The 16,619-nt window shown below is 43.4% G+C and overlaps 1 protein-coding gene across 12 annotated transcripts in view; it reads right to left on the reverse strand.

The window, feature by feature from the left end:
* LOC137344605 (suppressor of tumorigenicity 7 protein homolog) overlaps positions 1 to 16,619 on the reverse strand; it is a 140,183-nt gene that overhangs the window by 102,914 nt on the left and 20,650 nt on the right. Inside the window, exon 2 of one of the 12 annotated variants that reach the window (XM_068007697.1) lies at positions 15,605 to 15,791. The exons of 8 other annotated variants lie outside the window; for them this stretch is intronic. In XM_068007697.1, the coding sequence (XP_067863798.1) occupies positions 15,605 to 15,791 (187 nt within the window). Of the gene's footprint in view, positions 1 to 15,604; positions 15,792 to 16,619 lie in introns of those variants that run through there. 3 more of the 12 variants (XM_068007695.1, XM_068007693.1, XM_068007689.1) reach the window with 3 other exon arrangements.

Raw genomic sequence — 16,619 nt, forward strand, 5'->3', positions numbered from 1 at the left:
GCTCATCTGCTGCTGAAACCCTCATCCATGCCTTTGTTATCTCTAGACTTGACTATTCCAATGCCCTCCTGGTCGACCTCCCACCCTATGTAAACTTGAGCTCATTCAAAACCCTGCTGCTCGAATCCTAACTCGCACCAAGTCCCGTTCTCCCATTACCCCCTGTGCTCTTTGACCTACACTGGCTCCCGGTCCGGGAATGCCTCAATTTTAAAATTCTCATGCTTGTTTTCGAATCCCTCCACGGCCTCGTCCTTCCCTATCTCTGTAACCTCCTCCAGCTCTACAACCCTCCGAGATCTCTGCGCTCCTCTGATTCTTGCTTCTTGCGCATCCCAGATTTTAATCGCTCCACCAATGGCAGCCGTGCCTTCAGCTGCCTAGGCCCTAAGCTCTGGAATTCTCACGCTAAACCTCTCCGCCTCTCTCTCCCCTCCTTTATGGCGCTTATTAAAACCTACCTCTTTGACCAAGCTTTTGGTCACCTGTCCTAATATCTTCTTATGTGGCCCAGTGTCAAATTTTGTTTAATAACTCTCCTGTGAAATGCTTTTTGGGATGTTTTACTACGTTAAAGGCGCTATATAAATGCAAGTTGTTGTTGTTAAATCTTTTCCCTCCAGTTACCAACTCACCGACCAGTGGAAATAGTTTTTCCTGATTTACATCATTTTGAATATCTCCATCAGATCTCCTCTTCACCTTCTTTGTTCTAATGAGAAGAGCCCCAGTTTCTCTAGTCTCTCCTCGTGACCAAAGCCTCTCATCCTTGAAATCATCTCAGTGAATCTCTCCGGGGCCTTATCATCCTTACTAAAGTACGGCAACCAAATCTGGACGGAATATTCTAATTGTGACCTAAACAATGATTTGTATAAGTTTGTCATTACCTGTTTGCTTTTGTCTCCTGTGACCCCACTTATAAACCTAAGATCCCACAACTTTATCAACTTGTCTTCCCACTTCTAAAGCTTTGTTTATCTGTGAGAAGAAAAATTAGTATATATAAAGTAGTGCACTGTATCCCTCTTTAACTTCCTTATCCTTCAGTTCAGTCCACTTTTGGCCTGCTCCCACCGACAACATTTCAAATGTCATCCTAACCCAGTCAGAACTGGATTCAATTTATAATATCACCAAGTCACTCCAGGTCTTGTTATACATCTCTGCACAATTAAAATATAAGGTTGCAAATTGTGAAGGTGCATCATTAGTAACACAAATCCTCTAAAACACCTTATTGATGTTACTGCCAAAATAGATTCTTGATGTTCAAACTAATTATAAGTACAGGTTTTTGCTGAATTCCATGGAGTGTTCACCAAAGCCTGAAAGTATAGCTAAATACAGTCCAAATCGGCATGATATTGCTACACACTAGAATACAATACAGCAAGGTACTGCCGTGCACTGGTGCACAATACTTCATGGCATTGCTAGATACTACAGCACAACAGAAAGAAAGTAAGAACTTACATTTTTATAGCACCATTCACAACCTCAAAATGTCCCAAAGCACTACACAGTCAATGAAGTACTTTTCAATTGTAGTCACTAGTGACACTCCAAGCTATTGCTATACACTACAGTACAATAGTGCAAGATTTTGCTATATACTCCTGTTCAATGTTGCATGGTATTGTTATATACTCCAGTACAATACTACATGTTATCTCTATACATTCCAGTACAAAGCTGCATGGTATCGCTATATTCTCCATAGAATTACTTAGAATTTTACAGCACAGAAACAGGCCTTACAGCCTAACAGGTCTATGCCAGTGTTTATGCTCCACACAAGCTTCCTCCCACCTGACCAATTCTATATACAAAAGTTACCAAGCTCTACTGTTATCTACATAAACACACACTGACTGTACAAAAACCTGCCCCAGCAGAAAAGGAGCTGTTTGCTCACTAGGGAATTCACCCCAATTTATCCTATGTGGGGAATTCCCTGCAAAACACTGACACATTCCCAGAGATGCTCTGGCCTAACTTGCAAAAGACAGTGTCAGCTACTCAGAGGAAAACTGTGTTTTCATTGCAGAAAACATATTATGAGGATGCAGCAACAGAAGTAGTGTGCCAGTAAGTCAACAAAAACAGAACAAGTATAGAATGCAGACGTCTCGAGACAATGTGTTCACAGTGTGAGGTATGGCCAGACCTCTGACAGAAATCTAATGATCTCAGGGACCCTCTGGGGTCCAGAAAAAAAATACTTGCGCTTATATAGCACCTTTCACGATCTCAGGATGTTCCAAAGCACTTTACAGCTCATGAAGTACTTTTGAAGTGCAGTCACAGTTGTAATGTAAAAAAACTCAGCAGCCAATTTGCGCAAAGGTCCCATAAACAGCAATATGATAATAACCAGATAATCTGCTTTGAGGTGTTGGTTGAGAGATAAATATTGGCCAGGACACCGGGAAAAACCTCCCTGCACTTCTTCGAAGTGGGGCCGTGGGATCTTTTACGTCCACCTGAGGGGGCAGACGGGGCCTCGGTTTAACATCTCATCCGACAGTGCAGCACTGCACTGGAGTGTCAGCCTAGATTTTGTGCTCAAGTCCCTGGAGTGGGGCTTGAACCTACAACCTTCTGACTCAGAGGCGAGAGTGCTACCCACTGGGCCATAACTGACACTCAAGATGAAAAGCCTGTGTCCAGGTGCTAGTCTCTAAAATTCTATGCCCGCAGCTCAGACTCAGTTTACGATGCAGACTTTTTACAAACAAGTGTGCTTTACCTAAATGAATGGTTATCATGTGGGACTACGCAGTAGTAAAGGTTCAACCCATCGTGCCTCTGAGGCCCTGATCTCCAGTGTGCTGCTGTGAGGCAGAGCTCTCCCTGCGTACTGCTGGCACCCCAGTGGTCGAGTCGAAGTGACATTTACACGTGCCAGATTCCGGTATCAGACCCAAGTGACCAGACGTTTTTTCTTATTTGTTCATGGGATGTGGGCGTTGCTGGCAAGGCCAGCATTTATTGCCCATCCCTAATTTCCCTTGAGAAGGTGGTGGTGAGCCACCTTCTTGAACAACTGAGTGGCTTGCTAGGCCATTTCAGAGGGCGATTAAGAATCAACCACATTGCTGTGGATCTGGAGTCACATATAGGCCAGACCGGGTAAGGACGGCAGGTTACCTTCCCTAAAGGATATTAGTGAACCAGATGGGTTTTTATGACAATCTGGTAGTTTCACAGCCACCGTTACGGATACTAGTTTTTTTTTAATTCCAGATTTTTATTTAATTAATTGAATTTAAATTCCCCAGCTGCCATGGCGGGATTTGAACTCATGACTCCGGAATATTAGTCCAGGCCTCTGGATTACTAGTCCAGTAACATAACCACTATGCTACCGTACCCTGATAAGAGCCAAGATGGTGAGTGCGAGCAGGCTATCTTGTCATGCAGAACATCTCAGCTGAGCCCCACCCTGTTTCACCCGTACACATGCACTCTGCACCAAGGCCATCCTTCCAAGTGATGACCCTCTGTGGTGCTGAGATCCTTAATCCCTGCCTCCCACCCCCTGCCATGCAATGTGAATGAGAACTCCCAATTGGAGGAAATCACATGTGCAAATGCCCATTATACCACTATGTGACACAGCGTGTTAGTGCATCCAACTAACACCAGGCTATCTTTAACACGCACTTTTTGCTCTTTCTTATCCCATTTGTAATTTTCATACAGTCTTTATAAATCATCACTATTTTAATTCAGTCTAGAAACAAGATGTCTGCAAGGTGATCTTATAGAGGTATACAAGATAGTTAAGGGAATATAAGAACATAAGAAATAGGAGCAGGAGTAGGCCAATCGGCCCTTCGAGCCTGCTCCGCCATTCAATAAGATCATGGCTGATCTGATCCTAACCTCAATCTAAATTCATGTCCAATTTCCTGCCTGCTCCCCGTAACCCCTAATTCCCTTCACTTCTAGGAAACTGTCTATTTCTGTTTTAAATTTATCTAATGATGTAGCTTCCACAGCTTCCTGGGGCAGCAAATTCCACAGACCTACTACCCTCTGAGTGAAGAAATTTCCCCTCATCTCAGTTTTGAAAGAGCAGCCCCTTATTCTAAGATTATGCCCCCTAGTTCGAGTTTCACCCATCCTTGGGAACATCCTTACCGCATCCACCCGATCAAGCCCCTTCACAATCTTATATGTTTCAATAAGATCGCCTCTCATTCTTCTGAACTCCAATGAGTAGAGTCCCAATCTACTCAACCTCTCCTCATATGTCCGCCCCCTCATCCCCGGGATTAACCGAGTGAACCTTCTTTGTACTGCCTCGAGAGCAAGTATGTCTTTTCTTAAGTATGGAGACCAAAACTGTATGCAGTATTCCAGGTGCGGTCTCACCAATACCTTATATAACTGCAGCAATACCTCCCTGTTTTTATATTCTATCCCCCTAGCAATAAAAGCCAACATTCCGTTGGCCTTCTTGATCACCTGCTGCACCTGCATACTAACTTTTTGATCTTCTTGCACTAGGACCCCCAGATCCCTTTGTACTGCAGTACTTTCCAGTTTCTTGCCATTAAGATAATAACGCAAAAGGTAAATCCAGAACATTGGGCCAAATCTTCCCGGAAAAATAATAGCGAGTTCACGGCGCACGCCGTTATTAACGCGCAAATCGTCCAGCAAGTTCAGGGGAAGAAGAGATACGCCGTGAGTTGCGGAATCTCCAGAATTTGCTGGTCGATTTACGGCGCTCCGCTGTTTGCTTCGCACAAACGCCATCTCCCCCTTAGCCTCCCTGTTATTTTTAAGAACTTGCTGGATTGGCACGTTAATTGCCCATTAAACTCGCCGCAGAATGTTAGGGCTCATAATTAACAGCGTAAGTACCCTTTTAACAACATGACAATTGTTAATGCAATGCCAATCAATGTCTCTGGCCCAGAAAGGGAACAATTTAAACTGTTGAGTCTTATTTCTACCTGTAGTAAATTCAGAGTTATTAAAAATTTTAAATGTTTTTCTTAATCCTTTGTCTCTTTTTTCTCTCAATCCGATCTTTCTTTATTTCTCTTTCTGTACCTGATTTGACTCTAATTCGCCCCATTTCCTTCTCCGTAGGTCCTGCATTTCTTTCTCAATCCTTAAATCTCATGGGTTAAGGAGCTGCACTGTTGGTCCCGCCATTCACCAAGGTCCCAGTTGCCCCCCTTGCCCTCGCTGCATCGTTATCAGCTCGCACTTCCAGCACATTACGGCTCAAATTATCGTCGAGCTGAAGGGTGCAGGAAAAAGTCTAACTAACAGCGCACGCCGTGAGATGCCCTACTCCAGCAAGATTTGGCCCATTTTGTTTTAAATTAAATTATGGGAGTAAGATAAGGGGACACTGGTTCAAACTAGTACAAGGGCAAATTTAAGACAGATATCAGGAATTCACACAGGGGGAATCAATACATGGAAATGGACTTCCAGATAAAGTAATAGAGGAGAGAATCCTGGAATCATTTAAAACACAGTTAGATGCTGCAAAGAACTTCAGGGTCTTTCTGGATGGTTGAACTGATGGGCCAAATGGCTTTCCTCATCCGTAACTGTCTTTGCGAACATAGGAGTTGCTGGACGGAAAAAGATCACGGCTCATCTAGTTCGTCTTCTACCATCCTGGTAGTCGCATGATACAACGATAATGGAGTTGTTGACTAATCATGAACAATCTATTCCATTATGCTGATTCTAAGATTGTGTGATGCAAAACTCATTTAATTTAATTTAATGAATTAAACAAGGTTTTCTCTTGTGTACCAAACACTCCTTCAGCCCTCAAATATAAATGCCAAGCCTGTCCCTCTGCTAGCGTTTCTCTTGCACCACTGGAAACGATACAAGAAGCTTCTTGTATTATAGCCGACCTTTCTCTCACCACCAGCCTCTAATAACTCTCTTCCTCCCATCACAAACTGTGTCTCTCTCCATTTTATAGATCCAACTGTGATCAATTCTCTTGTGAACTTTTTCCTCTTAGAATCATAGAATCTTACAGCACAGGAGGCCATTCTGCCCATCGTGCCTGTGCCGGCTCTTTGAAAGAGCTTTCCAATCAGTCTCACTCCCCTGCCCTTCAAGTATTTTTCTCCCCTTCAAGTATTTATCCAATTCTCTTATGAAAGCTACTACTGAATCTGCTTCCACCACCCTTTCGGGCAGTGCAGTCCAGATCGTAACAACTCACTGCGGTTAAAAAAAAATGTCCTCATCTCTTGTTCCTCATGTTCTTCCTCTTCTCTGCCTCCTTAACGTGTTGCAGTCAAGACACTGCACCGTGGCCTTCCTGTTAATCGTCCATCACAAGCTCCCCGCTTCCTTCCCAAAATGCCAATTTTAAAGCGCATGCACAGCGCCAATGAGTTTCAAAAACTGAAAATTTAGCCCAGCCCTGACTAATGATTAGGGTAGTTTGTTGGGATTAAATGCAGTGGGAAACCAGCCCAAGTTCTCGCACTTGAATAAATGACAAAAATAAGGCTTTCAAACAATTAGATGTCCGAGCAGTCTGTCCTTCCACCCAATTATTGCAAACGGAGACACCTGCAGAGCCAGTTTTATGACACAAGCGACTTATTGTGACATTTCAATCGTTACTGCAACACATTCACAAAATTGAGAACATACCATGGGCAGCTATAAAACCTATGAAACTCCACAAACCAATATGACTGGATTAATTCAAGAGCGTCAATATTACAAGCGACGCATGATAGACAAGCAGTGGAGGCGTTTGACAGGAGCATCTGCCAACAGTGACAATTTTAATTAGTGTTTAAACTACCATCAGGCAAACTTTCTCTGTCGCTGTTTTTATGTTGCAACTGTCCAGGGACAACAAGCACACAGCTGCATGCGTAAATATAAATGGCCTCTTGTAGTGGTAGCAGAGTCCCACTTTTCTATGGATTCCCCCGACTTACTGTTGGAACGATGACTTGCTCTTCCGATCGATTTGACGCACAAGTGCACCAGCGGCTTGCACTGCAATGTAAGACAGTCACGACGCAAAACACGATGATGCACGGGACCAACTCAGCACCGAACTCTCTGCCCCGCTCACTGCGTGCAAATGCATTGTGACACTCTGTTAAAGCCACTAAGCAATGATTGGAGTCCTGCTCCCTGAATCGGTCTCATATAGGCTGATGCAGAGAGGAGAACAAGGCAGCAGAATAAATGCAGGAGAGACTGAAACAAAAGGCAACTATAAAAGTCCCCCCATTTATCTCCCCCTCCCTGTATTATGGATCACTGGCCCTAGACTAGGTTATTCGAGGGTATCTGAAGTACAGCCAGTGAGCCACAAGAGAATCACCCATCTCTCCAGCCTTGGCAATCCAGCCCACAATGGGCAGTAACTCAGTCCTACCTGCGCTTATATTTCTTAGTCGATGGCTTTTCCTGTTTCCATTTCATGGATGCAAAAGCTTGGAAAGAACTCCTCTTAATCATGTTGCCTCACTGATTATTGAATCCTTATTCTGCATACCAAGATCTTTTAGTATCAGAAACTTTAGATATGTGCAAATTAATAGGAACATGGATTTTAACTTCATACATGGGCTCCGACACTCCACTGTGTGCAATTAACTGACCTGCAAACGCAGAACGCTGGATTAGGTTCACTTAGAATTGGGTTTCCATTAATGATCCTGAATAAGGCGTTGCCTATTCTTCTGTACCAACGGTACTGGCTATTCTCCAATTAGATCATGGAGTGCTTCACTAGCTAGTTGACTACCACTAGCATTAAAAATAAAAAGCAAACTTGAATGTTGGACGACTAAAATAAAAACAGAAAGTTCTGGAAATACCTAGCAAGACTTGAGCATATCTGGTACATAACCAGTTTAGCCATCCAACGCCAGATATGGCTGGACCACGTCAAGCATGACAGGCCCTCCCTTGCCTCTGCCAAAACTGTCCACTACTCTCTGATCCTGGAGAGTAAAGACAAACCTTGGGTTCTTTTCTCCACTACCAACTGTCTCCTTAAACCCCTCTCCCCTGCCCTCTCGCTGCTAAGAAGTATGAGGAGCTCATGGACTTCTTTCTCACTAAGATAGAATTACAGCACAGAAACAGGCTATTTGGCCCATCAGATCTATGCTGGTGTTTATGCTCCACACAAGCCTCCTCCCACCTTACTTCATCTCACCCGATCACCATATCCCTCTATTCCTTTCTCCCTCGTACTCATCTAGCTTCCCCTTAATGCATTCAAAGATAGAGACCATCCGTTCAGTTATCTCTGCTGCTTCCCCGTCCTTTCCCACCAAGCCAAACCTTCCCCAGGGCCCACACCATAGCCTTGAATCCCTGTCTTCCTCTAGTTTCTGTCCCATCTCCAAGCTCATCTCATCCATGAGACCTACCTCTTGTTTTTCCTCAACCCCATTCCCGCTAAACAGCTGAACACCCAACTTCCCTTCCTGGCACCAATGCTAGCTGACATTGTAAATGGTTCCCTCTCCTCAGGTACTATCCCCCTCCCTTTCAAAACCATCACCCCTCTCCTCAAAAAACCCATGCTTGGGCCCTCTGTGCTTCCAAAGTAACGTCTCATCTCCAATCTCCCTTTTCTCTCCAAAGTCCTTGAACATGTTGTCACCTCCCAGTCCCATTCTTATTCCTCCTGCAACTCCATTTGACTTTCTCCAATCAGGTTTTCTATGTTAAAGGCACTACATAAATGCATGCTGTTGTTGCTGAAGTCAACAAGCATTCAAAAAAGAAAGCTGGATTAATGTTTAAAGTTCTGACAAAGAATTTTGCCCCAAAACATTAGCTTTTCCCATTCAGATGGTGATCAGCTACCTGCGCACTTCCAGCATTTTCTGTTTTTATTAATGCATATGTTAGTTTGATGAGGAATTCTAAACTTTCTAATTCAGCAATTAATCAGTAACCAATCTCAAAATAAGCTCTACGAAAGACCTCACGTAACTTAACTGAAGAGCAGTAACCTTTAACACGTGTACAGTAGAACCAAAAGCCAAAAGTACAGATCTGGGAAATCAACAACTTGCCCACTGGTACTTTGTACGATTTCTCCAGACCTATTGTTCTCCCAGCAAACAGCGGGGTCAAATTATTGACCTCGGTCCCTGCTAGCTGTCGCTAGCTGCTCCCTTTTATTGTCCTACCTGATATGCTGAATAGAAGAACTATGAGTGCAAAGTGGGAGAAGTTTTAAATTCCACGGTTTTATTGAAGCGCAGTAAGAAGGTGAACCAATGAAACAAGCCACCCCAGAAAACTGCGCCCAGCGCCACTGTTAAACCCGGTCAGGATGCAGGGTAAAGCTCCATTTCCCTCAATGTGCCTCAACAGCCAACCTCAAAACTGCACCCTCAACTGCATCAGGGTAGCATTTTCCAAACCCTTAAGTGAGACTGCCAAGTTAGGACCAAGTCATTTTGTACTTGAACTCACTTGAACTGGGGTCAGATCGTCCAAACTAATTTCACTAAGAACCCTTCCAGTCACCAGAAAGAGGGAATCTTTCATCCTGTCCCTCTGCCTTGGATTTGAACTATATGGATTAAAGGGCAGTATTCTAATTTTATGCATTTTCCACTACCCCCTATTATCTATATTAATATATTAAAATTGTGTGTTTCCACGCACTTCCTGCTGACTTTTTCTTTAAATTTCTATGTCCACATTTATAGTGGAAGCTGCCCATGTAGACTTGTCACACTACAATTACACACTCTCCTCCTCTCCCCTGGAGAGATGTTGCAGCACCATCACTTGTGGGAGAGAGTACATACACAATGATAAGTTTACATTGGTCGTTCCTATTACAAAAGTGGACGCAAGAATTTATAATGGAAATATCAATATAAGGACAGAATGCATGACTTTAACATGGTTGGGCCAAGGACACAGGGCAGTGTCCTTGGCCCAACCATCTTTAGCTGCTTCATCAATGACCTTCCCTCCATCATAAGGTCAGAAATGGTAGAGCATGGTACATTGGCGAGACCATGCAGACGCTGCGACAACGGATGAACGGACACCGCGCAACAATCGCCAAACAGGAGGGTTCCCTCCCAGTCGGGGAACACTTCAGCAGTCATGGACATTCATCCACCGACCTTCGGGTAAGCGTACTCCAAGGCGGCCTTCGAGACACACGACAACGCAAAATCGTCGAGCAGAAATTGATAGCCAAGTTCCGCACCCATGAGGACGGCCTCAACCGGGATCTTGGGTTCATGTCACGCTACACGTTACCCCACCAGCGAACAAATGTTATCTGTTTTTAATATAATGGGTCATTTGCTGGCTCTCTCTGCCTTCCGGATGTTTCTGCCTCTCTCTCTGTTTTTTTTTCTCTTTTTTTTTTCTCTGTTTTTTTTCCCTGTTTTTTTTCCCTGTTTGTTTTTTTGTTGAATGTGTATTCGGGGGTTCTGCAGATGACACCTCTCTGTCTGAACACGGTGATTGCCTTGGCAACGGGCAGTTGCAGAGGCAGTCTGTAAACACCATGTATTATTCAATATGTATAAATGCGTAGGCTTCAAGGAGATCTTGAAACATTTACCTGAGGAAGGAGAAAATCTCCGAAAGCTTGTGAATTTAAAATAAAATTGCTGGACTATAACTTGGTGTTGTAAAATTGTTTACAAAGGTCAGAAATGGGGATGTTCGCTGATGATTGCACAGTGTTCAGTTCCATTCGCAACCCCTCAAATAATGAAGCAGTCCGTGCCCTCATGCAGCAAGACCTGGACAACATCCAGGCTTGGGCTCATAAGTGGCAAGCAACAGTCGAGCCAGACAAGTGCCAGGCAATGACCATCTCCAACAAGAGAGAGTCTAACCACCTCCCCTTGACATTCAACGGCATTACCGTCACCGAATCCCCCACCATCAACATCCTGGGGATCACCATTGACCGGAAACTTAACTGGACCAGTCACATAAATACTGTGGCTACAAGAGGTCCGGGGCTGGGTATTCTGTGGCGAGTGACTCACCTCCTGACTCCCCGAAGCCTTTCCACCATCTACAAGGCACAAGGCACAAGTCACAATACTCTCCACTTGCCTGGCTGAGCTCCAACAACACTCAAGAAGCTCGACATCATCCAGGACAAAGCAGCCCGCTTGATTGGCACCCCATCCACCACCCTAAACATTCACTCCCTTCACCACTGGCGCACAGTGGCTGCAGTGTGTACCATCCACAGGATACACTGCAGCAACTCGCCAAGGCTTCATCGACAGCACCTTCCAAACCCGCGACCTCTATCATCTAGAAGGACAAGGGCAGCAGGCACATGGGAACAACACCACCTGCACGTTCCCCTCCAAGCCACACACCATTCCGACTTGGATATATATCACCGTTCCTTCATCGTCACTGGGTCAAAATCCTGGAATTCCCTCCCTAACAGCACTGTGGGAGAACCTTCACCATATGGACTGCAAGGGTTCAAGAAGGCAGCTCACCACCACCTTCTCAAGGGCAATTAGGGATGGGCAATAAATGCTGGCCTTGCCAGCAACGTCCACATCCCACGAACGAATAAAAAAAAACGGGGACTGAATTACATCTGTGCCCTGGTCCGATTATCCCTTGGCCTCTAACCTCCACCTGAAGACTACACTTAGTCTTCACTCCCAACATCATGCGAGATCTAATATTGTATGAAATAAGTGAGCATGCATAGCTCAGGGTTCAGGTGATGATGTTCCCTCCAGTACAGATACCTATTATCAAAAACCTTTTGGTATGTTTGTGGCTTCAGTCGTCTAGGCCCTTAGCTCTGGAATTCTCTCCCTAAACCTCTCCACTTCTCTCTCCTCCTTTAAGACACTCCTTAAATCCTACCAAGTTTTTGGTCACCTATCCTGATATCTCCTGATGTGGCTCGGTGTCAAATTTTGTTTGTTAATGCTCCTGTGAAGTGCCTTTGGGCGTTTTACTATGTTAAAGGCGCTATCTAAATGCGAGTTGTTGTTGTTGTTGTAACACTCATTCAGATGCAGGGTGTTATCTGCAGATCCAATGTCTGCGTTAAGACGCCCTTTATCCTGTTTATTCATTCAGAACTATTCTCTTCAAGCTCACTCTGTGCCACAGTTGGCAGGTCAAGAGGATGGCCTGTGGACTTAAATAGAATTCAGTCTAAATCCTGTTCCGGTTTAACCAATAGTTTTTTAAAAAATCTTATTGCACAAAATTAGCTAAGGGACAGAAAGCAGAGAGTAGTGGTGAAAGGTTGTCTTTCAGACTGGAAGGCAGTATACAGTCCCCCCCCCCCCCCCCCCAGGGTTCAGTATTAGGACCACTGCTCTTTTTGATATATATTAATGACCTGGACTTGGGTATAATTTCAAAGTTTACAGATGACACCAAACTTTGGAATGTAGTAAACAATGTGGAGGATAGTACAGACTTCAGGAGGACATAGACAGACCAGTGAAATGCGCAGACACGTGGCAGATAAAATTTAACACAGGAGGTGGGAAGTGATACATTTTGATATGAGGAACAAGGAGAGGCAATATAAACTAAATGGTATGGACCTGTTGGGCCGAATGGCCTGTTTCTGTGCTGTACATTCTTTGTATAATTTTAAAGGGAGTGCAGGAACAGAGACATCTGGGGGTATTTGTACACAAATTTTTGAAGGTGTCAGGACAAGTTGAGAAGACCATTAAAAAAGTATATGGGATCCTTGGCTTTATAAGCAGAGGCATAGAGTACAAAAGCAAGGAAGAAATGCTAAACCTTTATAAAACACTGGTTAGTCCTCAGCTTGAGTATCGTGTTTAATTCTGGGCACCACACTTTAGGAAGGCCTTAGAGAGGGTGCAGAAGAAATTTACTAGAATGGTGCCAGGGATGAGGGACTTCAGCTATGTGGAGAGACTGGAGAAGCTGAGAAGGTTAAGAGGAGATTTGATAGAGATGTTCAAAATCATGAACGTTTTTGATAGAATAAATAAGAAAAAACTGTTTCCAGTGGCAGAAGGGTCGGTAACCAGAGGACACAGATTTAAGGTGATTGGCAAAAGAACAAGAGGCGACATGAGGAAACATTTTTTTACGCAACAATTTATGGTGATCTGGAATGCGCTGCCTCAAAGGATGGTGGAAGCAGATTCAATAATAATTGTCAAAAGGGAATTGGATAAATACTTGAAGGGAAAAAAATTACAGAACTATGGGGAAAGAGCAGGGGAGTGGGACTAATTGGATAGCTCTTTCAAAGAGCCGGCAAAGGCTTGATAGGCCAAATGGCCTCCTTCTGTGCTGCACCATACTATGATGCTATACACTCTGGGACTCAATGGAGAGGATTTCTTCCAGCACCTGTCCTGAAGCCACAAAATTCCAATACTCAAATTTAGTAATCGGTTTTAAATTCTCATCCTTGTTTTTAAATCCCTCCATGGCCTCGCCCCTCCCTATCTCTGTAATCTCTTCTAGCCCTACAACCTTCTGAGATCTCTTGCTCCTTCAATTCTGGCCTCTTGCGCATCCCCGATTTTTAATTACTCTACCAATGGCGGTCATGCCTTAAGCCCTGGAATTCCCTCCCTAAACCTCTCCACCTCTCTCTCCTCCTTTAAGACGCTCCTTAAAACCTACCTCTTTGACTGAGCTTTTGGTCATCTGTCCTAATATCTCCTTATGTTGCTGGCTGTCAAATTTTGTTTGATAACTCTCCTGTGAAGCACTTGGGACGTTTTACTACGTTAAAGATGTTATATAAATGCAAGTTGTTCTTGTTGTACATACCCTTCATTTACAAAATCCACCATCACTCTCCTAACTCTGAACTCTGGTGAAGATTCCTCTCTAAGGTGAGCCCTCCACTGCTCTGGGGAGGGTGGCCATGCTCACTATTGCTTGTCAGTGAAAAAACAAAGTTCTGACAAGCATCTAGCAAATAGAGTCAAGAAATGGAGCAGTGTAACAGTAACCATTAAGTGCTGCTCTGGGCTGGATGGTCAATCAACCCTACTACTAGAGGAACATGAAATATCGGAGCCAGAGGCTGGCGTGTTGCCATATCTCGGGAGTAACAACAACTAGTTTAAGGTCTATGATCTTCCATACACTATATTCCTTACGTCACTGTGGGCAAGAGGCACCAAGCAAAGAGGACAAAAGTGCCCAACTTGAAGAGACTGGGGGGGGGGGGGGGGGGGGGGGTAGGGGAAAGGGGAACGAATAAGAGTCACCCTTGAACTAATACATTGGTATTAGCTTTCAGAACTCGGCCCACTGTCTACCCACAACACCCTCTATCCTGTGCACGGCACCAGCTGACCTAAGAAAAGGGAAGGAATTCCTTTTATGATAAAACAATTGAGCCAACAAATAGCATAACCACGTAGTAATGAAAAAGCTGGTATTCACAACATACTATGAGCCCCAGCAAGCACCTTGCAAAACAAAACGATCATCTTGTAACTGCATTTGCCCATTTAGTAAAAAATAATTTTCACTTCTTCTTTCTTAACTCAGTACAGACCAGATACAATTTAGCAAAAATCTGTTAGGTTTTATAATCAACCAAAATACTGGAAACCAGCCTTGCATGACGTCAATCTTACAAAAAACTGAGTTGGAGCAATTACATTAACAATCGTCCAATATTTAGTCTTATACCAACTGTTCTATATTTGCAGTGGTTGAGTAAAGCATCTTTCATCAACAGAAATGGAGGCGACTTGCTTTGCTGTGACACTGTAACACTGCATACCATCATACTGTAACACCATGTTATACTGTAATACTACTACACTGTAACATACTGCAACACCATGTTATACTGTAACACCATGTTATATTGTAATACTATACTGTAACATACTGCAATACCATGTTATACTGTAATACTATTATACCGTAACATACTGTAATACCATGTTATACTGCAACACTGCTATCATACTGTAACACCATGTTATACTGTAACACTACAGTAACACCATGTCATACCATACTGTATTCTTACTGTACTACTGTAAACTCATACCATAATACTGTGACACTATTAAACTGTCATATTGTAACACAATACTATCATTCTATAATACTTTTTACTGTAAGACTATACTATGTACAGTACTCATACTTAACACTATGTATTCTGTAACTGTCATATTGTAACACTATATACTGTTAACTGTAGCACCCTTTACTGTCATACCGCAACACTGTCTACTGTTATATTGTAAGAAGTTGCTAGATTCACAAGGCTCTAATATGTCCTGAAAGACAGCAGAAAGGATGAAAACAATTCCCCTTCTGCACAAACACAGAATTCCAATACAATCTCACACACACCATTGGTCCCAGGTGTCTCTCTAATAAGCATGTGCAAAAAGTCACTGGTGCGCAAAATGGGAGGAAATGTTTAATTTCAAATAATCCAAACAAGTGACTGGTATTACCCACAAAACATACCGAGCATATTCAAGCCACCTTCAAACAATCACCAAACATTTGATGCATTATTGCAAAGGTCAGCAGCAATTTTACTGACAAATCATTAGAGATTTTTGGGACGGTAATCTGTAGATATATTTTTCCCCACCAATTTTCCAGGCCTGCCCTTCTGAAGATGTTAAATCGTCGCTGGGATACAGTTCCAATGGCATTGACTGGATGTAGGCCCTGGCCCAAGGGCTATTCCTCTTGTGCAACACGTAGACAGAGAGTATCAGCAGGCTATTCAACAGCAGGAGGTAGCACGCAATATCCACATAAACACCAGCGGATCCCTTACAAACAGAGGAAGCCAACCATTAAAAGTCCTTGCAGTCAGTAGCTCACAGCATCACACTAACAGCTGCTTTCTAATCAAACAGTTGGAACATCTGTCAGAACACACTTGCTAAAATCTTGGGGTATAATTCCTCACGAGTCAACTGAAACTTCTTGAAGGAAAATCTAAGGGAATGGTGAGCAGCTTCAAATTCAGAGGAAATATAATGCTCAACACTGCGCTGTTTGCCACTGGCCACATGTGGATAATTGGGGATCCAGATGTGACAAATTGTATTTCTGATTAGTAAATAAAAAATGGGTAATAAGGCACCGTACTTTAGCATGTGATCTCAATACTCATATTCACACGACGTGTGCATGTTGGTAAAATGGAAAGATGAAAAGCAGTGTGCATGATTGTTTTTTGATCATTAAGTATTTTACTTCCTTGGTTTCTGAATGGTGATAGATGTTTGTTAAGTAACCACAGACATGTGAAGTATATTTATTTGTAATATGTAAGGCGTTTTCCATTAAAATTAGTGCACGTGGCTAAAACGGTGTCGTCCTAACCATGCTTGTGGCTAGTCAGCGACTAGCTGGCTAACATTACGGGGCAACAACAACTTGCGTTTTTAACGTAGGAAAACACCCCAAGGTGCTTCACAGAAGCATTAAAAAGAGCTTGCCTTTATATAGCGCCTTTCATGACCTCAGGACGTCCAAAAGCACTTTACAGCCAATGAAGTGCTTTTGAAGAGTAGTCACTGTTGCAATGTAAGAATATTGTAATGTAAGACTGCACTAAAATCAGATGGAATAACAAACGGCAGTAAAATCAG

Source organism: Heptranchias perlo, chromosome 27 (assembly GCF_035084215.1).
Source record: "Heptranchias perlo isolate sHepPer1 chromosome 27, sHepPer1.hap1, whole genome shotgun sequence".
NCBI classification, from domain to species: Eukaryota; Metazoa; Chordata; class Chondrichthyes; order Hexanchiformes; family Hexanchidae; genus Heptranchias; species Heptranchias perlo.